The 24,939-nt window shown below is 46.2% G+C and overlaps 1 protein-coding gene across 2 annotated transcripts in view; it reads right to left on the bottom strand.

Moving 5' to 3' along the window:
• The window catches only part of psidin (phagocyte signaling impaired), a 96,252-nt gene that overhangs the window by 20,616 nt on the left and 50,697 nt on the right, over positions 1-24,939 (bottom strand). For both annotated transcript variants that reach the window (XM_084597435.1, XM_084597434.1), the window contains exons 16-22: positions 22,307-22,354; positions 21,420-21,523; positions 13,537-13,589; positions 11,813-11,885; positions 8,328-8,370; positions 3,388-3,642; positions 389-506 (exon numbers count right to left, since the gene is read on the bottom strand). In XM_084597435.1, the coding sequence (XP_084453561.1) occupies positions 389-506; positions 3,388-3,642; positions 8,328-8,370; positions 11,813-11,885; positions 13,537-13,589; positions 21,420-21,523; positions 22,307-22,354 (694 nt within the window). The remainder of the gene's footprint in view (positions 1-388; positions 507-3,387; positions 3,643-8,327; positions 8,371-11,812; positions 11,886-13,536; positions 13,590-21,419; positions 21,524-22,306; positions 22,355-24,939) is intronic.

Consider the following 24,939-nt stretch of genomic DNA (forward strand, 5'->3'; position numbering starts at 1 on the left):
ATGCTAAATAACGACATCATATGTGCCCTGTGAAATGAGAAAACTGCATAGAAATCTTTCGGTTCCATGTATTCCTGTGGGTGCTAATCCTAGTTTTCACACCCAGTCGGCTGCGGTGCCGTGAGCATCTCCTTTGTTTGTAAACACGGTGTTGGTCTATACAAGGCATTCTCTGCCTAAGCTAAGGTCATCGACAGGCTGGACTAGCTTCAGCTTTCCAGAGTGCTCCCAAGCAGACTACTGAAATAAAATTGGTAAAAACTAGGTACCATTTCAACGATGAAGTGCTTTGCAGTTTGCAATGAACTCAGAGCATGCCTAAAGTCGAAGCAAGGAAAGACGACTGACCCATCTTTTAGCATTCATAATGGTCAGTGGCAGCCTTTACCTTCGCTGAGCTTGCAGAGGTCCAGGAACCACTGGAAGGAGGCCAGCAGGGCTCTAAGGCAGCCACCAGAGGCAAATGACCCCAAGCGGCCAGGCTGGGGGCACAGCACTGGGTAGGGCTGCACACACAGAGGTCGAAAGAAAGCTCCCAAATATCATAAAGCTTTGCTACATTTGTTTCGCTGAATTTATTTTTCTCCATATCCCTACTAGCTCGTGTCTCTTTATTTTCTTTTTTCTTCTATGCAATGGTCATGTATGAAAGCTGCTTCAATGCCCAGGATTGTTTTTGGTTGTATAGGACCCTTGCTCAAAAAGTTCACTGCCATCTTTAAACACTGAATGGCTGGTAGTAGCGGTCACTCCGATCCCCAAAGCTTGCACAGAAACACACCAGATTTCTTTTTAGTGCAATGGCATCTTTGCGTGTCCCCACCCGGCAGCTGTAGTCACTTTGTGACAGCATAATGACATCTGCCCAAATGGCATTCAAACTGGTCTCGTCACGTAAACATTGGCGTTTAGGTTGGTTTAATTTGTAGGGTTTAATAAAAAAAAAATTCTTAATTATTTTATAATTTTTAAAATATAATTTCGACCATCTTGGGTTCTTTAACATGCATTGATCATTGCACAGTACATGAGGTGCCTTGCTTTTCACCTCCATCGAAAAGCGGCTGCTGTGCCCAGGATTGGACCCTCCGTCCTTGGGTTTAGCAGTTAAGTGCCCTAATCAATGAGCCCCAGTGGTGATGCAAACAGTGGCATTTACGCTTACAACGTACTGAGCCTGCAATAAGACGGTTCCCTACCATGTTATCGGCATAAGTCGGGGGCTCCCAAATTGGATTTCTTGAAGTACCTTTTAGTTCAAAGAACTGGCAATTTTCTTCTAATAACATCGAAGTTAATATTTCAAGTACTTTCTGCATGCGACGCAATTTTACAGATGGAGTTTTATGACAACAATTGCTGAGCTCTTTAAAGCTGCTAAGTCAACATTTCGCAAACATGGCCATTCTCAAAACACTCTCCCATGTCTCTACACATACATATAAAAATGCACCAGTCATGACCAGACTCTCATTATAAAAGTTAAGTGCTGCCTATACATTACCAGTGCCATGTTTGCCAGTCCTGAAGTAAACACTATGAGAAGCAACTGGCAGCACACGGTCCCCACACCACTGAAGTCGTGGTTGTCAGCCATGCTGTATGCACTCTGAGCAATGAGCTGTACTTTCGTGGCAATAAGCAAGTGCCCTCGGCCACAGATAGGTCAGCATGAATGCATTTCCCACACGTCTTCACATGAATAATGTCTCATTACCAAAATAAAAAATTTCAAATGGCAACATTTTTTCGCAGCCCACTAAGATTCACATCACCGAAATTCTACTGTTACATCCAAAATTTTGGCACAAGCATGAGGAGCTTTAAAGGAACCCTGAAACAGTAATTGCATTAATACTCTAATTAACACAAGAATTCTACACAGTTGGTCTTTTCGAGTAGTATTTGAGTGAAATGTAAAAGTCCTGCGAAGAGCCTATTAATTTACAAATAAATTTTAAAAACTGCTTCTGGCGACCACTTGCGACCGACCAGGGCGAGACCTCTCCACGCGCTCCCTTCCCGTTGATGTCAACTGGGCTTCATGGGAGTGTACCCGTCATTCGTCGGACATGGGACCGAGTTGGGAGGGGTGAGGAGGGGCGTCATTTTTGATTGCCGATATGTTCAGTGTTAGTGAGGTTAGCTAAGAAATTCTTGTGCTGTAGAGAGGACCGATGGAGTACCTGTTTCTCCTGTTTCTTATGTATGGCTTTTCTTTTAGTAATTAGCTTTCCATGATCCCTTTCACAAAAAAAAGTGAGTAACAGACAGTGTACAGGAAATAAATCATAGAACACAGCAGCAGGAACAACAAATAGTACCTAGCAAATGCAATGAAGTTAAGAAAACATGCTTCAGGTCGTATGCAAAATTACTGAAGTCAACAGTGTTAGTAAGGACAGAATTCCCCTTTTCGACAGTTCTCAGAAAAAAAAATGCCCTTGTAGGTTGCACCATGTTGTCCTTGCATAAGCTCGTGAGCAGACTTTAGCGCCGCGCAGCCGACATGTCGCCATCTCTTGTCGTGCTGCACGCGCCGTGAGAAGCCTGAGGAGGCACGTAGCCAACATCGCGATCGCCTATCGCGCTGTGTGTGCCGTGAGTAACGATCTGTGGCCATAACAAAACTTCTCAGCTGTAAACAGATCTGCGTGACTGCCTTTCCCATGCTTCTGCACTTACTTTCTTTTGTTTTTATAATACAAATTTTTTTCGCAACCCCATGAGATTCGTATCACCGAGGTTCTACTGTATGTAATTTCAAATGCTGAATATTTGGAATGAGTTGTACATCACACTGGGGTGGTAAGGACACTTAAGCTCCACCTTTCTGGGCATAAGACAGCATTGATGGCTCTCATCTCCAGCTCTGCTTGCGGACTTGCGGACCCTCGTTCATGCGCAGGCACTCTGCTTCAATTGATGGCTCTATTATCTCATACAGCATACAGTGGTAAGCTGAGATTCTATTAACCAAGCCACAGGAGCCGTGGCTCAGGGGCAGCCTGTCTGACTTGGGATCCAAGGGTACCGGAATGTTCAATTTCCATCTCACCCCCCCATATCATACGAACAGGCCGAGTTGGCAGGTGGTGTCATGCGGTTTCTCAACGTCACACAACCTGCCAACCAATCAGTGCCCCTACCAGCCAGAAGAGGTATGCGTGAGATTTTTCGCTCTCTGGCTACAATGACGCTACGTTCACTGGTGAATGGGACCTCTATTCCTGTCACATTAACACTGTACTACACGATCAAACATTAAAAACTTTTGCAAAATTGCCCAAGCCTACCCAACTCCGAGACATGCAGGGTTGCTCAGCACACTCTACCGGATTCTCCAGGGCTAAAAAAAATGGGGAGCCAATGCTGCAAGCAACTTGCCTGGGGGTGTGGCGGCATGGCGTCTGCTTCCTGTGCAGCCTCACGCAAGCTCTCCAGGAGGGAGGTGGCCACAGCCAGAAGGCCCCCCGTGCCAGCGCCACCACTAGGCGGTGCCCGCTCCCCATTGGCCAGGGGGCGCTCATAGTCTCCTGCTGCTGCACAAGGCGATGGCTGCCCAGACTGGTGCAGCTGGGACAGCTGGTGGCAGGCAGCCAGCAGGCGCAGCAGCAGGTTGCGTATGCGCAGCCACACCATCTGTCGCGCATAGGGGCAGAGAGCGAGTGGTGAGCTCATGGGCAAGGCACCCGGACCACAGCCACATCCACAGATAAGACATGAGGGTGGTGCTGTGAATGAACTGTCAAGTGGTGCCACTGGCACCCTAGGAAAAGAATATTTGTGGGTTACTCGATGATGATGATGGATTTTAATGGCGCAAGGGCGACTCAGGCCAAAGAGCGCCAAACTCAAGGGTAACGGTGTACTCAAGTTTATGTGATGGGATAGTTGTGATATTTCATGAAGGGATAAAAAACAGTGGTGCATAGGGCCTAAAAATGTATTCGCTCTGTAACATCGCTAAAAACAATGGTGTATAGGGCCTAAAATTCATTTGCGATATATAATGGATGTGCGATGTATATGTAGATGCTTTAAAAGATCTCATCCGTCCTCTTAAGGAGGAGCGGGCTCAGACCCATGTCGATAAGAAATTTCATGTAAAAAGCCTACTTGTGATAAAAATTTAAGCACCTGTTTTAAAGGAAACATTGGGTTGTCGCCAATAAAAATGGATGGGTGTGCAGGTATTTGATGAGTGAACAAGGAGGGAAAATGGCGTCTCCTTTCTTGTTCCAGTTGTGCACATATGATTAAAACATGAATGACAGTAAGCCGATCACCACATCTCGAGCAGTGTGGTGCAGGAGAGTTGGTTAAAAGATATGTATGTGTTGTGTATGTGTGACCAATTCTCAGCCTGCACAGGGCTACTTCTTTAAATCTGTCTTGTTTTTCTGTGGTGTACCTGCCTATCCTTGGCTTTATTGTGTGTAGTTTATTTTCTGTTGCTGCGTCCCATTCCTCTTGCCATTGTTGTCGAATCATGTTTTTGATGTGTGGCTTGAGGTCCTTATATGATATGTTATCAATGTCTGCAGTGTATCGAAGGGCAGCTGATGCAGCAAGCCTATCAGCTGCCTATTTGTGGGTTACTCGTGGAGGAACAAAGACACAGGAACAAATCAGGGCAATCAATCACTGTTAACCACCAGTCCACTATGGACAAGCACCCCCTTTCCATGGCGTTTCCCTAGTCGAGATCCGTGACTAGTATGTTGCATTTTCATTCTATTGCTTTTCCTGATCGAGTCCTCATATTCGTTTCCTCATTTTCCTCCCTCCTCCTTCACTGACCACGTAGGCTTAACACCACAACAATCTCCCAAGCCAGCTGTTTCTTAGCAAGATGCAAATAGTACAACTTGGCAGCTCCTCAGCTTGTACACACGACACTTTTCTGCAGCCTAAAAAAGGTGCACAAACCACCTCAGCCACCTTCACCACTGGGTTGCGCATAGGGTTGACATGCACATACGGGAGTGCCAACCCAGATTCTTGCATCACAAACCAGAGCAACAACAGTGAGCTTTGAACCTGTAACAAAACTGACCACATTTTCAACTTGCACCCATCTGCTTTAGCTTTAGTGGGTTGTTATAGCGAACAACTTCAAAAAAACATTTCTTAGCGTGAGCACCCAATAGAAGCAGTGGCTCTGGTCACAACCTGCATATGGTGACAAGAACTGACTGCAAATATATAACTAAAATCAAGCACATCAGTAATACCAGGCTGCGTAGATGTCCCAAAAGAACGCTATTATACCATGATTATGAAACATGCGTAATTATCTGTATTGGGCCACCAGAAGCTTAAAACAAACAGTACTACTTCACGTATATATACTTCTAAACCTAGCACAAATTTACCTGATCAAGCACTTTAAAGCTAAGCAGGTTACCTCAGCTCTTTCCCTACCGCGCCCATTGAGCAACGTTAACCCGTTAATGATGACTTCGCGCGCCAATTTTGAACCCTCTTGTGTTGCTCACGGACACACTATAATATCTAGTGTGTAGTCAGATAACTGAAGTTCCGATTTTGATGCTGTTTACATTTTTCCCGCAAAGCAGCTATTTTTGAGCGCGCTCCGAACACGCAACAGCGTCTCAGCCGCATGCCAGAATGGTAGCATCCGCGTCGACGACGCGCGCTTTGAAACGTCACAAATTTGAAGACTACGCACTATCTACGGTCAATTTTATCGATGACCCAAGCACAAAGCGACTCTGAAGATGCTGCCAATTATTGTCAGAATTCAGTTCTGACCCCGCTGACGACGAAAAGCAGCCTGGAACACCGGCGGCCGCACTCCGGCCCGCTAACAATGACTTCGCGCACAAATTTTGAACAATTTCGCATTGCTCACGGGCAAGCTACACCACCTAGCTTGTAGTCGGGTAAATGAACCTTAGATTTTATTGCTGTTGACATTTTTTTCGCGAGGTGGCTATTTCTGAACGCGCTCCGAGCACGCAGCATCGTCGGAGCGTCGAAGTCGCATGTAAGAATGGCGGCATCTGCGTCGGCCATGCGCACTTCGAAACGTCGCAAATCTGACGATTCTGCACTGTCTACGACCGATTTTATCGGTGACTTAAGCAGCAGTGACTCTGAAGATGCTGCCTTATTGTCAGCACTCAGTTCCAACCCCGATGGCGATGCAAACCAGCCACGAACATCAGCGGCTACACTTTGCTAGCCTGTTTTGCATGCGTCTGCCCGCTCTGGATGTTTTGTTTGTGTGTTGGTGCCATTTAGCTCATTCCCAGGGTGTCAACCTCATTTAGGCATGATATCTTGCCTCCCGCAATACAGGAAGTGGCATTCTGCCCAAGAAGGGAACCGGGCATCCATTTCGGCATGGCGCTCTGCAGCGGCCCTCGTTGATTGCTCATTATACAGTCGAACCCGGTTAAATCGAACCCGGATATATCGAATTTCGGTTATATCGAACTCACGGAATATCCCCTTGAAAATCCCATGTTAAAGTACAGGAAAGCCGCGTCATATATCGAACTTAATTTATATCGAACGACCTCGCACTGGAAAGTGTGCCTTGCCCAAAGACGATCGCATCACCCTTGGCCGTTTGCCGCGTGACGTTTTCAAGCCACGCGTGGAAGGAATGAGAGGGGACAGTTCGGCGACGGCTGGTCTGGGCAGCACCGCACCCATTCCCCGAAGGCGCGCTCATCTGCGGTTATCGTTTCCCGCGCGCCAACACATGAGGTTTGCAAGCCATGTGCGTGGGTGTGCCCATCCTTTGCCGAGTTATCTCTCTCCTTCAGCACGCGCTACGCATGCGCCAGGCCAGCTCAGCCCGTTTTCAGACAGGCGTCGGACGTTTTCTCCAGCGTGTGTTGCGAAACCTCTATGGCGCCTGCAGGCTAAAAAGCGGCAGCCTTTTTTTTTTTTTTGCGAGTCATCCTTTCGTATCGTTGTGCGGTTCGGACGTTAAGAAACGGCAGGGTTTTTTTTTTTTTTTTTTTTGGGAGTCATTTATTCTTGCATGCATGAATCAACAAAAGCATGCGGTCAGCTGCTGCGATCATGACGCCGCCCTAAGCACGGCGGCGTGATAAATCGAACCAGGCTTGTGCAATCAAGCCATCACGGGCACTCCGCCAAGTTCGCTCCCCCGCCACCACAGGAACTATCGAAAGATAAACGCGCCCCGACGTTCGTTATCGCTGCGCAGCATCTTGGCACGCTGCCAATGAGCTGTGGATGAGACGACCGAAACGGAGTGACGCTTGCCATGGACATACAAGAGGAAATTCTCCCGATTTCTGCCGCCGCGGCGACACAGAAACCTTGTTTTGAGCTGCCGCGGTGGCTCGAGCAGCGAGAGGGAGGCAGTTCCAACAAGTTTGAAATTTTTCGCTCTGTTGCTGCCGCTCGTCGCTGAGATCGCTTGCATGTGAGCGAGCTGGCCTTAACACATTTTTTTTTTCTTTCAAATTCTCGGTGCAAAAGTGGAGGGTGGGTTCATTATGCGAGTGGGTTGATTACGCGACAAATATGGTATCGTTTTTTCGCATCGTAAGTGCCGTCACAAGCCGATTTCTGTATATCGAATTATCGATATATCGAACTATTTCGCGATCCCCTCCGAGTTCGATAAATCCCGGTTCGACTGTATATCAAGAACACTATTCAATACTGAACTTTTATTTTTAGAGCGCAGCTCTTTGTCGCCTGTTCTTGCGTTTTGCGTCGTCGTTGGCAGCGTTGTACCTGTAACCAGCTCCACAGCTGGGGCAGTGCGCGCTCCTTCCTTCACCCTCCTCCCGCTTCCTCTGTGGCAGTACAGTGCTCTAGAACACTGTAGTGGCGGCGACCGCGCATTATTGGATAGCTGCGCGCGCTTCACACTTCAAATTTCAAGTTCCTGTCAATATATTTGTTCTGAACTGCACTCTCAAACTGCTACATATAGCTTGCAGCTGAGAATCATCAATGAAAAAAAATATATATATACATAAAAGGCAGCAGCATTAACAGCCAGCTTCTAAACATTTTGCAAATCTCAGCTGGTGAAACCAGTTTCCATTTTGCTTAAAAAAAAAGTTACTTTCAAAATTTAGCATCATCGCAACTTGTTGGCATAGAGAAGGAATCAACACCAGCCTCACAATTTTGAAGCCCCTGCTAAAGTAAACTGAGTTAACGCAGGTCTTCCGCCTCTGGTCCACAGCACTTTCCGAGGTTCGGTCCACGTGCAGTACCGACTAGGAAGCCCACCAGCAATCTGCACGTTCAGCCCCGTACTGCACATATGTTATCAGAGTCAGAGTGAGCAAAGCGGTGCTTGCCTCTTCCCGCCGAGTCCTCTCCAGGCATTCATCCAGCAATTTTCTGCACATGAAAAGAGGTGAGGAGGATCACTGAGAGGTGTCCCAGTGCAAGGGACAAAAAAAGGAAGCAAGGCAACGCCAGTTAGTACAGGGGGAGACGCGGGAGTTGCCTCATGGCCGCACACAGGGGTACATTATTATTAGACAATCACGTCTGACTGTGACTATGCTGTGACACAGAAGACAACCTAACACATAGTATAAAGTCGGTCAGGCTGATAGTATAGCAAATGAGAGAAAATGCCTATCCATTGCCAGGCCTGTACTGCGTTTTCTGACATCAAAGCGGCCTGACCATAAAAGCTTTCCTTCAAAGGCTGGCAGTGTTTTTAATCCTGCACAGAACATGTCCCTCGAAGCAAGGAAAAATGTACAGTCGTTATTATCTAATTCATCCCCATCTACAACATGAAAATCTGTAACCACAACAAACTACTAGCAGCAATGTTATTATGCAGTTTATTTTTCTCCAAATACCATTATTCATCACTTACCTTGTGCAATTATTTTATTCTATTAAAGGTAGCTATATATATTGTACAAAGGAGGAGGTCCCATAGTTGATGACTGAGCATACAGGGTCTTTCCTTAAACTGTGCACGTCTAAACAGCATATGGTGATACGAATAATTTGACACGAATTGTGTTGCGTTATGTGTTGCGATACATAAGCAGCCATGGCTATCATGTGCACAAAGTTATGATGCTTTTTTTTTTTGTGATGTTTATTGCCTCAGGGCATAAAAATGCTATGAATAAAGGTTGGCTGATGCAATGAAGTCGAGCAGTGAATGATGATGTGGTCCCTGCGTCCAAGCGGCATAAGACTGTGAATTATGGGGGAAGAGGCCAGCTGCCACCAGGTGCCAGATCAGCGTTGGCTTCAGCGCTGGACATTTCCACAGCAGGTGATGGATGTCAGCTTCTGTATTTCTGAATTTTGCAGACGGGGCACCCAGGGTGTGGATACCAATATCGAAATTGAGGCTACTTTCTAATTACTGCCGGTGTTAGGGCCACCCCAACTCTAATCCTCCGAAGCGCCACCTCCTCTGCATGGGTTAGACCGCGAGGGAGGCTTACCATACAGTGAAGTACACTTAATTCTACAGTTTGTTTTTCCTTTCCCTTATAAAGTAAAAACACATGACAAGCCCATTTTCACCTAAAATCAACGTTGGATGAAAAAGGGATGTGCACACTGCAAAATCGAGTGAAACATTTGGTCTTTAGCGCCTCAAGTGTTGTGCATAAGAATAAGACATGGTTCGCGGCGAGTTCACCTTCACATATTTCACATAAGAGTTCATCTCCTTTTCCGAACAAAAATTCTAGGCGGCACTTTGAACCACTAAAGTGCAATGAGGCGAAAGCCTCTGTTGCTAGTGGTCTGAAGCTTTCCTCTACTGCACCTCCTTTTCTCTTTTTTTCACTCCCACCTTCTTCCCTTTCCTTATGGCTGGGTTACGGTGTCAGCCGAGAATTGTGACAGATACTGCACCTTTTCTTTCCTGTAAACCAATTTGAAATGCTGATGATGCCTGCATCTGCTTCTGTATGCTCTGTGGTGCGGTGTTTGAAGAAGCCCCAAATGAAAGGCCCGATATGGACACCTGGATGGGACGCCTGGGGTGTCAGCTTCATAATAATAATTGGTTCACAGGAAAAGAAAAGCGCAGGAGCTGTCACAGCTGTTCTGCGAACACCTGAACCATGCCTTAGAGGAAGGAAGGAAGGTAAAAGTGAAAGTGGAAAGAGAGAAAGAAGAGCCGTAGTGGAGGGCTACGGGGTAATTTCGACAACCTGGGAATCTTTGGATGCCTCTTCGTTTCGCCTCCATTGAAACACAGCTGGCGGCAATTGGGATCGAACTCGGGAACTCCGGCACAGTAGTCGGGCATCTTACAGTTGTACCACCGCGGCAGGGCAAGGTCAGCTTCGTATATGTGTGAATCGCCTGATGACGCCATGACAAGATGACTGACTATGATGTCATCAACTGGTGACGTCATGACCGGATGTGCCGTTGTCATAACATCACATCCGGAGATGTCTAATAACTGGAACTGACGCCACGATGACGTCACATGCAGTCATGACGTCACGGTCAGCTTCGTATATGCATGAATCGCTTGGTGACGCTATGACCAGTCATGATGTCATGATGACGTCACATCCGGTAATGACATTACGACTTGTCATGACCTCACCAGGTGATGACATCATAGTCAGTCATCTCTGTGATTAGCATCATCGCTGTCACTAACAAACAAATTACTATTTAACCATTTACTAATCAACTAATTACCAATTAGCTAATTACATACTTAATTTATTATACAACTAAACTAATTACACTCCATGACAAACGTGCTGGCATGACGTTAGATAAAAATTGCCCGGCGTGGCTGTCAGAATGACTGACAGCTATAGTGGGACAGGACAGGACACCAGACGCCGTATGAGCCATTAAAGGCTTTCGCCTTATTATAACTGTGTCAGGTGTGTGTGACCATGCAGATACGGCAAACCATCACTTCTATGAAATTTTTCCCATGTCTGCATGATTTCCACTGCTCCAAAATGGGCTTCAAGTGTAGGTTATTTATTTATTTAATTTATTTACTATTCCACGAGGACTGCCATTTTCCCTTTAGTTCGCTATTTACTTTTGACAGGAAGTCCACAAGCTAGCAAGTGCAGTTGTGTGACACTCTGTCCATGCAAAAATAGGCTCCTCAGCAACTTCTGTCAAGGCAGCCATTTTGACTTTGCTACGAATCTCATTCCCCAATTTTCAGGCAATGCTACTAGGTGCAAGATGCTCAACAGGCAAAACTATAGCACATGCAATGCCCCAGATGGTCAGCCAATTATAAGCCATTGTGCCTTTTCATCATGATCTCCTCACTAGACATTCATCTTTTCTCTGCTCCTGTCTGTAAGAATAAGTTGTGACAAAAAGAAAAAGGGGGCACACGCACTTAAGCAAGCACACACATGCATGCACACGAGAGTACCAGCAGGTCCCCTGTCAGTGCCTTCGAGTCTCAAGGGCGTAGCCATAGCCATCTTGATTCTTATAGCGCTAACGAAACACCACAGGAAGAACGACACAAAAGGACAGAAGCGCAACTTCCAACTTTAATGAGCAGAAAAGGAACCCAGGCACTCTTTTATAATCTCTGGTCTGCATGAATGTGCGATAACCCCCACACTAAATCAGAAAAAAAACAAAAAAACAGTAACACTAGGCAGGATTGAACCAGTTCAATCATGACAAAACACATGGGTGAAAGGCAGGTCGCATGGATAAAGTCAAGAAACGAGAAAATGATAAAGGCGAGGAACCACAAGAGATTAAAAACCGAAGATGACATGAGAGAGAGAAGTCATAGCCACAGCCATGGGTAAGGCAGCACTATGGTGCGAAAGTAACACACCTCCGAGTGGCTCCCCACTCCCGGAATATCCTGACATCTCGGTTGTCCGTCAGGGCACTCCACTCCACCTTATCTGCAATAGGGTAAAAAAGTGGTCGGATGAGCCTGCGTCTCTTCCCACAGCAATGCGTACCAAAAGAACTGTTTTGGTTTTTATGGGGTTTAACGTCCCAAAGCAACACGATGTATGAGAGACACCATAGTGGAGGACTCCGGGAATTTCAACCTCCTGGGGTTTCTTAACATGCACTGACATTGCACAGCACATCGGCATTTTGCTTTTCGCCTGCATAGAAAAACAGCCGCTGTGGCCGGGATTCCATCCTGCATCCTTGGGCACAGCAGTCGACTGCATCATTGTGGCGGGGCGTACCAAAAGAACTCTACAAAGGGAGTTGAGCACGTGTCCCAGATCATTGTTTCTGGGACTACTGCACCCAATCGAGCTAACTGGCAGCAGTGAGGAAACAGAATGCAGTGTTGGAAACTGTTCAGTTGGGACATTTTCAGTTGACACCAATCGGACGCTATGCAGTTGTCCAGTGCTCTGATGCGAGTTGCCGAGTGAAACAGGCTCGGAAACTGCTTTCAAAGCAAGCCAGAAGAGTGCCTCTCAATGAACCATGAACTGTTTTGTGTTACTAATATGAACAAGACTAACACGGCAGAACATAATGGGTGGTGTATTCAAATGAAAATGTAAACACACATGAAAATACCCTGCACTGCAAGACTAAGCCACCATTTATGTCATGGTAGGCTGCAGTCAGCATCTGACAAAAGCCCATCATGAGGCGGTGAAAAAGAATTGCTACAAAGTTCCACTGCACTGAATATTCTGGGTACAGTCTCCATGAAAGTTATACAGCCCAAGGTGTTTCGTTCAGAGTCCTGCAGCATTCCTCGTTATGCATCCTCAGCAACCACAATCTTTACAAAGCGAAAGGCCTTGGTGCCTTTAATCCTGCCAAGTGCTGGACTGCCAGATACGCTACGGAGCTTTGCTAAGCAGCTCAGAAGCAAACCCCTTGGGTTGTGTACTTTTGATGGGGGCTATACACCAGCACAGTGCTCTTGCAGGTATTTAATGGCAGCAAATTTACGCTCAGTTTGCAAGCTGCGATAATAAACATACTGATGCTCTTTTAATCATTCCTTGTACACAAAACTACATGGGCTCTACAACTGCAGTTTTCAAAGCCACTGCCCCACAAGAATGGTGTTCCATTAGAATGCACCATCACAAGTGGATGCCAGTCTTGCTTGCAAAGGAGCTTCATAAATATGCCAATAGTTGACAGCCAGCCTTAATAAATGTGGCAACTCGGCACTGACATTGCACAGCACATGGACGCCTCTCCGTTTCGATGGAGGCGAAATAGAGAGAAGTCCGTGTACTGTGGGGTGTCAGTGCACATTAAAGATCCCCAGGTGGTCGAAATTACTCCATAGCCTTCCACTACAGTTCCTCTTTCTCTTTTTCCACTTTCTCTCCCACCTGCCTCCCTTCCCTTACTTCTCAATTCAGGGTCCACAGAAACAAGTGTGACAAATACTGTGCCTTTCCCTTCCTGTGAACTAATTAAAAAAAAAAACTATGCAAGCTACTATTCCTACCACATTTCTGTTCGTTTCAATGCTGCGCAGAGTGCCAATCGCCCCACCAGACTTCTCAATATAGGTTGCCGTAGGGTTGGTGAGCCCCCGTGGCACCTTCGACGTACCATTCACAGGGTCAATCTCCATGCCGGCCAGCACCTGCTTCAAACTCTCTGGGCTGCAACAATCAAGAAAGGTAGAGGGTCATTAACACTGCCTAGGCAAGGAATGTGATGTAGTTTCCCAAGCTGACGCCTCAAGGAATTATAGCTTTTCTACCAGAAACTGTGGCGCAATTAGTGGATATCACCAAGTTTATGTAAATCACCTCTCAATGTGTAGCTTTTGATGAGCAAGAAAGTGGTGTAAAAAAATGTGATGTGAACATTTACCCCTGCCCATTAGAACGACATCAGAGCGAAAAAAAAAATAAATAAATAAAATGCAACGAATGCAGTCGCAAGGCCTAGAAATGCAGTCGGGTGAAAAATGGAGATCAAAGGAGATCATTAATGCCCCATCCTCCCTTCCACACTAGTGTTCCATCAGCTAATTGGTGGTGGCAAATCAAACTGCCACAAGCCCTGGACAAGGACAACGCACACTTTGGAGGTTGATGAAATGTTCTCTCGTGCTGTCATTCTGTCCCTCGCACGACCAGCATAAATGAGCAGGACACACGTAGTGAACTTAGAAATGTCGCATTAGAAAAGGTTCGTATGCCTGTTGTCTTTTTTTCCTTTTATCGACACAAGGCGCTCGATATAACCGGCTGCCGAAGACTAAACTCTTGTATTTAAAGTGATGAAGGGGCTTGAGTGTATGCTCCTTATTCTAAGATGGAGTCCAGAACCACGGCCGCTCGATGGAAGCGCACTGGGTGCGGCCTGCTGCGTCGCGCCGCCGTCAATGGGCAAGCGCGTCCTTGGGGAGTTTGCAGTTGCGCCCGCTATTTCTGCTGAGGGCGCCACTGTTCGGGGACACGTCGCCGCCGGGGTCGCCGGCTCTGAGTGCGCGGTTTGCTTCCTTTTTGAGCGCGTTCGCCTCGCGTCTGCGTGGTAAATGAGACTGGATGCGTTTGTTTTTTAGGGCGAAAGCTGTTCTAGGTCCATGGAACGAAAATCTATGCGCAGAAGCTGTGCCTGTTATCTGTGCGTCGCATCTGTGCACTGGTCTGCTAGTCGCAAAAGCGGACGTGCAAGGAGAGAGATCAAGAATGAAAATGATTGATGGTGATAGGTAATCAATAAAAGTTATAGACATTGATAGAGATAATGACTAATGCTAATAACTAATAGTGGTTAATAATGATTAAAATGATTTGTAATGACCAGTATATCAAAGTACGACATGTAATGACCGCAATTGATTAGAAATGAGTAAAAGTGCTTAGCTATGTGTGGTAATGACTATAATAGCTAAGCATGACTCATCATTACGGTTAATGACAACGAAATGACCAATATGTGAAACGACATGTAATGACCACTGCTGATTCTAAATGAGTGATAAGGGCTACAATGACTACGCAGGCAGACTCATCATGACAGAGAAACGACCAATATATCAAACGACGACTTAAAATGGCGAACTGTGACAAACGATGAGAGGCAAATGATAGGAGAAGGGTAGGCTTTCGCCGTCTTGCGCTTAAGAGACATATAAGAGACCCTCTAATTTTATCTGCTGAGCTCGCTTCAGGCAAAGACAGCAGCGAGGAGTGGAAATGCACTCGCTTCCTCTGAAATGAAAGCGGCGCTGTGGTTAAAAAGTCCAGATGCTGAAGCATAATGCCCTATCAGCTGCCATTGAATCTGCTACAAGGGAGAGCAGATTGGACTTGTTGGTGATTAATTATAGGTTAACCGTGCAAACAACGCGACGGGAACACAGGAGAAGAAGACGGCATAACCGCGCTAGTTGTGTCGTCCTCTTTTCCTGTGTTCCCATCACGTTGTTTAACCTATTTAGTTACCAGGGAGCTGGCCAGTGAACTAGGATTTTTAACTATGTGTTGTGAAGCAGATGAACACGATGAGGTAGCACCAGAAGCTTTTCTCGCAGGTTACGTTGCGAGGACATATCAGAAAAAGCTACGAAGGTTGTTTGTTTATATAAGCATGCAATTTGTTCTATATTTTGCCGCGCTAGTCTGAGTGGCCTTGAAAGTAAAGGAGCCTGTGCATACAACATTTGTTTATACTGTTGAGACTGTTTGAGCCGATGCGATAAAATGAAAAGCCGCGTTCCACAGAAAATCCGGCACCCGCTCTGTCGGCGGACAGTCGGAAAAAAACCTCTCTTGTAAGAGGCACTTTAGTTGGTGATATGGCCAGACACCTTTGGTGCAATGAGAACACATGACATGTTCAATGTGGCAGGAGCTGCCAAACCAGAGAGAGTCAATCAAATGTAAGGGTGAAATGGGAATTATTGAAAGCAGGACCCTTAGATCCGAAGTCAGGCACACTATACTCCTATAGGGCACGTTCGTATGGCTGCGGTAAAGAGGGGCTTTATAGTATAGCTATGTGTAGGGTGCTATTTCATATAATGCGGTGGCTTAAGGCTGGATTCTAATGATATGAGACAGAGGCAGCAATTACGGGATACGGTGAATAAGCAGGTAGCAAAGTGCGGGCACTCTAACAAGGCTCCTCAAGGAGACTTAAGAACCACAAGTTTTGTTTATCACTACCAGGTTGTTGCTTAATTTATGCGATATTTGGTAATGGTTTTGAGGCGACATGTCAGTCGAGCAAGAGCCTGTTGCAGGAAATATAGTCAACTGGACCAGTTACAGGTTAATGAAAACCAAGGACAATGGAGGCTTGATATACCCCGCAAAGGAAGTAATCAAGCTTTGTCAGCTTACGAGCACCTTCATTAACAGGATGATGAAGTCTGAAGAGGTCCGGTGAAGTAGCAAGCTGTGTAAACTTTTGGTTTCATCATTTTTTTTCTCACTGTACACAGTACCTGCAGCTAACCTATAAAAACAATGATCGTGCCCATGCTAAGGCGCTATGCAGGATATCGTTAAGTTGCTGCCCCCACTGATAGCGAGCTGGGCTGGAAAAATCACCTCGAGAGTGGAGCGATGTGTATGGCTATGGCAAAACCTCTCTCAAGAAAGGTTTTCCGTCTGCGATTGGTAATTTTCTTCCTTTTTTTGTGTGGCCATTAAATAGGCGTACTTGGCTGCTCGCTGAATCTCGGCCGCAGTTGCGCTCTGACGCGTGAACATTCTTGTGATCACAGCTAATAGTTTCACAACAGCAACACTCAATGCGCGTTCTTCTATTGAAAATTACGAACCAGCAAAATTGTATGAGTTTGCGAGCAGCCAATAAAAATATTATTAAAAACTTTTGGCGCATATACGTAGCACCTTGAGGCAGACCGCCTCTATCAAGCGCGCTTACTTTGTCCGGTCATGCAAAATGCGGGAAGCCATGACGGATAACGTTCTGGCGTACAAAGTTTAAGGTCTCCAACTGAGTCGAAGATCCCAGGTTATCATCTAGATTTAACCTAATAAACATCTTCATATTTCCACCGTAAAATTTGTTACAATGAGATAGAAAGGTTGGTTACATGTCGCGTTTTCACAGAGGTTGCTCGTAATAGGACATTTTTTTAGTGGATAGCGCTGGCAGCTTAGAACAGGTTGACATCAATTTGTGTATAAACGCTGTATGCAGGAATGAGTAAATGGTATGAAAATGACACACGGAATTCGCGATACAGTTAAGTGGTTATGCATTAGGCTACCATGGCAGCTGAACAGCTTCGAATTGTTCACAGCCGGGTGACATTTTAATGTAACGAACAACTGGATCCGATGCAACATCACGGTAATGCGAGCTCTCCATTCGAGTGGCCCTGAACCACCGTGACTATAAGTTTTTCGGGGTACACTCCAGTGTACATCCTTGCCGAGCAAGCGTTAAGTGCTGACATGGTCACACCAGACATGACAGTATATACTAATTCTTGCTGCCAAATTGTGTGAAGCGGAGCTCTTATATCCTTAAAATAAAGCGCTTCTACTACGCCGACGCCTCCCTCAAGCGCAGCCAGGCGCAGCTGTCCGCGCGCGGCTGTCCCCGAACGGTGGCGCCGCGGCGGTGGCGACTGGAAGTAGGCGCCTCCCGCCGGTTTCGGGCGATGTAGCAGGCCGCACCTAGTGCGCTTCCATCGAGCGGCCGTGCCAGAACCTCCCAGTGCATGTGCCCCAGCAACATCCCTAGCAGTCTGCCTTTTCTCCGCTAGCTTGGAAGCAGAGATGGTGAAAAAGATTTAATACTACGCATAGCCAAATTTGCCACCCTATTTCCAGAAAGACATCGCTTAAAGGAAAAACACAAAAAAAAAGGTGGACATATATATATGTTGCAGAAACAAGACATACCCGACTGCTTAAACAATTAAAAGAATACAAAGTGAAGTATGCACTTCATTAAAGGAAGTATTTTGACTCACATCTCGACAGGAGGAGCTGATCTTATTCTACATATACATTATATTAAGTAAAATCTCGGTGATACGAATTCAGTTGATACAAATTTTGGGATGATACGAATTCACAGAATTCCCCGGCCAGAGTGCATTGTGTACAGTCGACGTCATCCTTATGTAGAGCGCTCGGGAGCCACAGTCCCGGTAAATCAGGCCAGATATCGGCCGCAGCTGGTAGGTTCTTGCAACAACACTCGACTGAAAGTGGTGCCACACATAGCCACAACCAAGATAGACACTAGCACCTAGCACAGAAGTCTGGAGCTGGAATTTATTTTTGGCTTTTGTAGCCCGATATGTCTTGCTCGAGCGCTCTACACAAGGGTGACGTCGACTGTACAATGTGCAAAATTTCGGATGGTCCGAACACTTTCCCAGACCACGACGGATGATACGAACGCACGAACTCGGACCGCAACCTTGAGCACTACGCACTGCCCGCACATCATTGACTCCGCGATCGCCAGCCGCACTGTATGTATGCATCATGAGCAGTTTGCGGTGACACGTGGTCCGCACCCCGCCGACGTCGCAATTATCTGTCGGGCTCACGTTGCGACCATGTCCGGTGTGCACGGACTGGACATCGTTGGCTCCGCGATCGCAATTTACGAGCAGTTTGCTGCGCCGCGCGGCCCGGCACATGCCGCATGAAGTATGCGGAGGCAGGCGGACCGCACATCGCTGGCATCGCAATCATTTTCCACGCTGCAAAAAGTTCGCAGTGGCGCGCGGCCGTGAGTAGTAGTTGACGGCACACACGGTTGGCATGCACGAACCGCACATCGTAGACTTCGCAACTGCTAGACACGCTGTACACGTCGCGAGCAGTCTGCGACGCCACACGGCTGGCATGTCGCCGTCTCTTGTCATGCTGTACGTGCCATGAGATGACCGCAGAGGCACGTGACCCACGCGTCGCTGACGTCGCGATCAACTGTCGCGCTGTGTGCGCCGCGAGTGGCAGCTGTGACCGCGCGACCATAATAAACCTTCTCGGACATAAACAGATATGCGCGACTGCCTTTTCTATGCTTCTGTATACTTAGTTTGGTTCGTTTTGATGATACAAATGTTCGGACGATACAAATTTTTGCGCGATCCTATTCGTATCACCGAGGCTCTGTTTATATGTATACGGTCGACCTTTGCTATAACGAACACGGATATAGTGATTAATCGAATCAAATGAACTAAAATCTAATTTTGGTTGGTTTATGCTTTATTTTTATGGGGGTTTTTTGTGTATAACAAAACAAAAAATTCAAAATTTGTCACTTGATCGGTTATAACGAAGCAGTTTTGTCTACATTCAAACGGCGAAAAATCTGTTAAGGAGTAAAAAAAAAACTTCAAGAATCAATTTTTCAACGTTTGAATTGCTCGTCGCAGAAGCGTGTTTATATCGCCCACGTGTTCGGGTGTCATGCCATCTAGCAGCAGCAACAAAAACTAGCACCAATGGTCTATGGCCTCTGAGGTCACCGCCCATGCGCGGTGATCTCGGAGGCTATGAACAGCCATGGCCGGGCCCGCCACCGCTCGAGTCCGGCCATGCAACGGCTGTCAAGCATGTGATCTCCATTGCCTCGTCATGCCGTGAGCCCCTGCTGTGCCTTCGCCACTCTGACTAACTCGTGTGCGAGCGCGCTGCACTCCACGAATCCGTTGGCTCTGTTGTGCAAAAATGGTAATACAGAAGTGCAAAGCTCTAAACAGTGCAGAGGCTGCCAACATGGCCACCGTTTCGCTCTTTTTTTCGCGCCCCATACTACTTCATTATAACGAGGTTCGGGCCCGCCACCGCTCGAGTCCGGCCATGCAACGGCTGTCAAGCATGTGATCTCCATTGCCTCGTCATGCCGTGAGCCCCTGCTGTGCCTTCGCCACTCTAACTCGTGTGCGAGCGCGCTGCACTCCACGAATCCGTTGGCTCTGTTGTGCAAAAATGGTAATACAGAAGTGCAAAGCTCTAAACAGTGCAGAGGCTGCCAACATGGCCACCATTTCGCTCTTTTTTTCGCGCCCCATACTACTTCATTATAACGAGGTTCGACTGTATATATACATAAATACAGATTTATATGTGGCAATATGTAGTAACTTACAAACAGGTTACCTCAAGAACAACGGCAAACAGCGAGAAAACATACACAAGAAAGGATGGACACAGGTGCTGCTTTGTCTTGCTGCCAGCACTGTTCTTTTGGTATGCGGTATCAACTAGCCTGGCACCTTGTACTTGTGTACAAACAGATGACCTGAAGATGAAGGGCACTGCTGACACATTTGTAAGAGACCGGTCTACATACCTTGCCCAGGGTCCTTTTGTGATTTAAATTTTCTAGAAACTATACCTTTACAGTCTACGACCAAAAATTCGGACCCCTGATTTTTTAGGACATGCTTGATTACTCTGACTTTTTCGTGACACTGCGAAATGCTCGGTATAACTAATGTATGTGAGTTTCCACAATTCTGGATGCATTGTGACTGACTGCTTGATTTGTCGGACTTCATTCGCATTCGCCTTGGCACCACTGCCAATAGCCCAGTCTCCATATAACACGCATTGCGGGACATCATTACTCCAGGCTTCAAGGAGGTCGAAAATTTGGTTGTATAAAGCCAATATTAAGTTAGAAATACAGGGCCCTGTAAGCAGTGCGGCAGAATAGCTGCCGATACATGTGGCCCCGCTGCGTTTCGAGGATGCTTCACAGCACAGCTGATATGACCATGCGGTGATACATCCTCAAAATGCGGCGATTCAGCAAAGTCGCAGCAGCACGTTCGCTTTCGCATTTGACTTATCTAAGCCAGTGCATTTGCCCGTGAGGTGCAGCACAGCCATCAAACGTCGGTTGCTGCCCACTGTCTGTGTAAACATTGCGCGACGAGACTCAAGCGTCAAACTGGCCTAGTGACCCCTTCCTACACCATAGTGGCAATCCTAAGTTTATGTAAAGTAATTTCTCTAAACAATTTGAGTTTTTTGGGCTGCCTGAATTTTTTTACATTTTTACAGTCCCCGGAGAGTGAAAAATTGGTCTTGACTTTCATTAACAAAGAAACTGAATCACCAGTGTATTTAAAGGGACACTGTGTATAATTTCAAGGCGGCCTTTACTGATAACATATTACTGCATCCTAATGAAAATGAGGCAACCTTAACTGAAAGCCATGCTTGCATAAGCTAGTAAAGGCCAAAGAATGAAATAACACAAACAGCCAAACAGCACGGGAAAACCATGATGTCACACTAAGCACTACAAGTTTCAACCGAGTGGTTTTCAATAAAAAAAAAGAATTCTCAATGAAGGTATTTGTCCTGCAAAGTGAATATCAACAAAGCCATAAAAAGTCAACCAGACAAACTTTACTCAAAGGCCAGAAAAGCAGCCAGTTAGTTTTGCGTCTTCAAGGTATTGACCTGCTGCAATCAATTAAGCACTATGATAAAGGAAGACAAGATGCAAGGATGTACCTCTTTGCTTCCAGAAACAGTTCCAGAATCATTTTGTCCGCTGTTAGCAAGGCAAAGTGAAGGGAGTTGTTTAGCCGTTCACGGAACCTCATCATCTCCTGGATCTGCAAGTCAAACAGAAACGTGCACGCAAAACTTAAAACTCATAAGGACCCAGTGCAGCCAAAAATGATGTCCCCATTAGGGATAGCCAATGTGCATCAGCACATTTTGGGAGGAGTCTGAAAAGAGGGACGGGAACTGTCCTGTTTGCGTTCAAGCTTCAGCCTATTTATATGAAGAGAAGGGAAACACGGCCTTCAGGTTAATTCCACTCCGCCTGATACATCTTAGTTACAGGTAGTCCTTCAGAAAATTGTTAGATGGTGCCTTAGATGTTAATTATCAAAGATATGCAATTTTATTTTTTTCCTTGTAAGGCACTGAGATTACTGTATTTGGCAGTCACATAACCTAAAAGCCTACATATGAGATGATTTCAGAGTTGCTTCTGAATAACACAAACTATGCACACACCAAATACCAATGAAGCATACAGGAACTCTTAGGTCCATATGGCAGGTAACAACATAGTTCACTGCCACCTCAACCAAGTGTATCAAGTGCATGAACACCTGTCTGTACAGCGCTGTGCCATCGTCCCTCTCAAGTGACCACCTGTAGACCAAGTTAGAAACTCTAAAGTCCTAATGAGTCGTCGTGAACACTTCAAATTCTTGAATATGCATGTCTGCTGCCAAATCGATTTCCAATGGCGTTTCACCCCTGTTTTCTACCTTCTAATCCAATGCTCCAAAATGATGTTTACTATGCAGAAGCGCACCATGCGTAGTCTAGCCAGTGGCCAATTTGTCCAAGGGCATAATTTAAACATGATGTGGTCTCACCTTTGTGAAGGAGCCGTACTTGTAGCAAGCAATGAGGTAGTCTGTAGTCTGTGGTCCAATGAGAAGAAACACAGAGAAGCCATGAAATAAAACCTCTAACCCTGCCACAGTATTTGCCCAATGGCACAAAAGCTGCACACAAATACAAAAAAAACTGGGAGGAGATTTAGGCTCTCCTTTGAAAGGACTATAGACAGCAAATTTTGGTGGCATTTTTCTTTTTGTTAATGAGTCATTCCTGTATATTGATCCACAAGCAGTTTTTGCCTACGACTGCTAAATAATTTATAATTGAATTTTCTTTTCTTGCCAGTTTCAATTTCGACAGCCGAGAGATGGCTGTGATGTCATGATCATGTCTTGATGCGCAGCATGAAAAAACAGCGATATAATCACTCATTCCTCACTTGTACATAGCGATTCCTTTTATAGAGGCAGGCTGGCTTTATCATTGCAGTGAATTCAAATGACACAGCAATGATTATATCACTGTATTTTCGTCCCTCGTGTGACCTAGACTTGACTGTAATGTCACAGCCATTGCTTGGCTGTTGAAACCGAAACAGGTGAGAAAAGAAATTAGATTATAAATTATTCAGCAGTCGTAGGCAAGTGCGACGTGATGATCCATGTACAGTAATGCCCTAGGCATCATTACAAAGGATAAAACACGAACCCAAAAATTAAGTGTCTATAGTCCTGTGACATGCCAGCATTAATGGCTCCCATCTGCCAGCTCTCCTTGCAGGTCCTTGTTCGCATACATGCACTTTGCCGGTCACTTAATCATTAAAGGGGCGCCGTGCCATTCTCCAGACCACTATTCCAGCTGGCCTCTAGGTTCTTTGAGCCTTCCCGATGCCCCAAAGCCCAATCATAACGGTGAAATCATAGCGCCTAATATTTTAATCCAATTCAATAATCAGTATTTTGGCACCGATGCGAGCGACACACGACGGTGAAGTTCATTAACAAATGTGATGTTTCCTTCTCGCTTGGGCGCTGCTTCGCTGATTGGTTAAACACGCACTTTAGATTTTACAATCAAATATTCAAGTTACTATGCAGAAAACAAACAAAAGGTGTTTTAGTTCCGCGTCTGTTCATTGAAGTGCTCATAAAGATACCATATTTACTCGCATAATGATCACACTCGCGTAATGATTGCACCCCGAGCTTGCCTCCGCCGTCATTTTTGTTTTCATGTCCCACACTGTTATAGCAGCAGCTGCCTGTTAGTTGACCTGCAGTCATTCTGCAGTGAATGCATTCCGACAAGTTCCCGTGATTCCTTGATTAAAGCACGCTTTGCGGCGTTCGCCATTTTGCAATTTGGCAGCATGATTTGTGATTTTGTGTGCGTTAACGCCATTTCACCATGGGGCGGTATGCCAGTTACACCGCCGCGTTCAAGCTCAAGGCTGTTGATTATGCACTGGAGCCTGGCAACTGCACTGCTGGTAGGCATTTAGCATTGATAAAATTCGGATACGCTATTAGAAGAATTGACGCGTTTGAATTGTGGTGCTGGCTAAGACTCTTGAGAGTTCCTTGGACTGCCAGATCAAATCAGTCGATATTGTCGACCATAAACCCTGACTGCTCATTGGAGGGTCAAATTTTAAAGTTAAAGCTCAGCTACTTTGGTCATCTGATGAGAAGAGAGGAGTCGCTGGAGAAAGATTTGATGTTGGGAAAGGTTGAGGGTCGCCGAAGAAGGGGTAGGCAGCGAACGCAATAGTTAGATGGCATCCTCGAGGCACTGCAGATGAAGTTATGTGATGTTAGGAAGATAGTGAGAGACCGGAAAGCGTGGCGTGACATGGTCCATAGGGTCACGAAGAGTCGGAAGCGACTGAACGACTGAACTGAACTGAACTGATTGGAAGAAGAAGCGAGAGAAGCTGATGGCTACAAACAAGACTCGCTGGGCTTTCCGCGGACCCAAAACAAACAAGATGTTGAGGAGGCGGTCCTAGAATATGTGAGGGACCTGCGCAAAGATGGTTGTGCAGTATCATTAGAAATGACACAGACGCAGGCGTGCACAACTGCCAGGAAGCTGTGAATCGCCGCAAAGGATTTCCGCTAGCTCCGGTTGGACAATTCGCTTTATGCGAAGGAACGAACTTTCGCTAAGGTGGCGGCCGTTGTGCCAGCGGCTCCCATCCGCGTATGAAAGCAAAGTGATAGACTTCCAACATTTCGTCACTAGGCTTCGCGAAGAAAGCGGTTATCTCATGTCACAAATAGGAAACGCTGATCAAACTCCATTGACCTTTGACATGCCCCGAAGCACAACTGTGAACGAGAAGGGTGCTCGGAGTGTCCCCGTGAAGACGTCTGGCGCAGAAAAGCAGCGATGCACTTTCATGCTTACTGTGACGGCCGACGAGCGGAAGCTGCCACAATACGTCATCCTCAAACGGATGACTGTTCCGAAGGGCAGCTTTCCTCGTGGCATCCATATATGTGCCCAAATGATAGGATGGATGACTGCAGACTTGATGGTCGACTGGATTAAGACTGTTTGGGGATGAAGACTAGGAGCACTTCAGCTTCTCTCGCTTCTGGTTTTGGACAATTTCAGGGGTCACCTTGTGGACAGCGTGCGTGCTAAGCTTAAAGAGCTG

This window comes from Amblyomma maculatum, chromosome 3, assembly GCF_055883805.1.
Source record: "Amblyomma maculatum isolate TAMU_Amacu chromosome 3, ASM5588380v1, whole genome shotgun sequence".
Classification (NCBI taxonomy): Eukaryota; Metazoa; Arthropoda; class Arachnida; order Ixodida; family Ixodidae; genus Amblyomma; species Amblyomma maculatum.